A 1,623-nucleotide genomic window follows, 5' to 3' on the forward strand; every position below is an offset into this window, starting at 1 on the left:
TTATTATTATTATTATTATTATTATTATTATTATTATTATTATTATTATTATTACATTATGGTTATTTTCTTTTCCTGTGCTCTCATCTAGTTACCTCGGTTCTCCTCCAGTATTTGGGGCCCTAGTCAGACTAAGGAAGCTGGCCCTTGGAGGTCCTTCTCTGAAGGAGCTCCGGAGAGGAGATCTGTCTGGAGTCACCCAGCTGGAGGAGTTAACTGTTCATGCAAACAACCTGACCAGGTTTGCACGGGTTTTGGTAGTGGTGTTAAGTTACTGTCTTTATTAGTGGTGGTAGCTTCAAATTAGTGTCCTTTATTCTAACTGCCTTGAGTCTTTTTTGTTTATGGTTAACTGTAGTGAGGCTATGAATACATTTTTATAGGTGGCTATAGATGGCTAAAAGTAAGTTACTTAGTAGGTTAATGAATCAACACGCTTTATGAATTTTCTTTGCTATTGCAAAATGTAACCGTTTCCATCTCAACTTCAGAAATGTGTGTCAAAATAATGAAGAATAACTAAGAGACATCTTTAAAGACTCATATTTATGGCATAACTCTTTTATATATAATTTCAGTTATATATAAAAGTTACTTTTTTAAAAAAGTTCTTTAAAATGTGTTGGTTATGGTCTATTTTTATAGATTCTTTATACTTATTTGGGCTAACAAACCAACACTTCTCTATGTGCTTTTACTAAATATACAAATCAATATCTGATGCTTTTATTATTGTGTATACTGTCTTCCTTTTCACATATCCTCAACTTTTAGCTTCTGTATCTTGCTTCTGCAGCTATGACGCTGGTACATTAGCACACATTTGGCCGCTAGGTCATGTCACCTTGAGTCTCCATGGTCCTTTTCTAACAAATGTGACCTTGGCTGGGTCTATGATTGATGATGTGTCATATCCTGAGACACCCATCATTCTGAAAGACATCAATTTGAATGGAGTTCAGTCTGTTCAGCCCTTTAGTAAGGCAGCCAAAAGGAGGATCAGGTATGGACATCACTTCTACTTGGGTAAAACTAATATTCTAACAAACTGGGAAACAAACAAACCTATTCTTCCTCTGTGTTGTAACTCTTCAGGTATTTGACCCTACATAATGTTTCTGTGTCTGACGAGGCTATTGTTGACTTCCTGGTGGTATTAGATGGAGTTCCACTGACCAAACTTACCATAGAAGATGTCACACTGATGGGCGAAGGCTGGTAGGAAAGAAGCACATTATCTTTTTGGCATATGTCCCAGTTAGCAACTTTGGTTCAAAAGAAACGTTTGTGTATTATACAGGAAATTGAAAACAACAAACTTGTCTTTTTTTGGTTGGGGTTAGGTGGGGGAAAGCTAGCCAAACTGATCACAGAAGCATAGATGAGTTCTACATCCGTAACCTTGTAATTCTGGATGTCTACAAATTTACCTCACTTCTACAATTGGGTTTTCTGCTGGAGTATCCAAGAAGGGTGTCTGTCATAAACGCCAAGGTAAAAATCATTTTCTCAATATGTTCCTAACTGTGGAAACAGACAGCTTAAATCTCTGAGACAGCTTTCTGTATCCTTCCCCTAAACCATGATGGTGAACAGTCTTTGTCTTCAGGTCATTTGAGAGTT

At 36.9% G+C, this 1,623-nt stretch overlaps 1 protein-coding gene across 1 annotated transcript; it reads left to right on the forward strand.

Annotated features, from left to right (window-relative positions):
* Nucleotides 1-74: 74 nt before the first annotated feature.
* On the forward strand, nt 75-1,494 carry LOC106456025 (uncharacterized; the record flags this gene model as incomplete). The annotated part of the gene is made up of 4 exons (XM_013908084.1): nt 75-241; nt 797-1,003; nt 1,096-1,218; nt 1,344-1,494. Coding segments are annotated over 4 exons (648 nt in total), but the record flags the coding sequence as incomplete, so codon positions are not given.
* Between the last annotated feature and the right edge of the window lie 129 nt (nt 1,495-1,623).

The sequence above is a fragment of the Pundamilia nyererei genome, unplaced genomic scaffold, assembly GCF_000239375.1.
Source record: "Pundamilia nyererei isolate P.nyererei 1_Seehausen unplaced genomic scaffold, PunNye1.0 scaffold01087, whole genome shotgun sequence".
NCBI lineage: Eukaryota > Metazoa > Chordata > Actinopteri > Cichliformes > Cichlidae > Pundamilia > Pundamilia nyererei.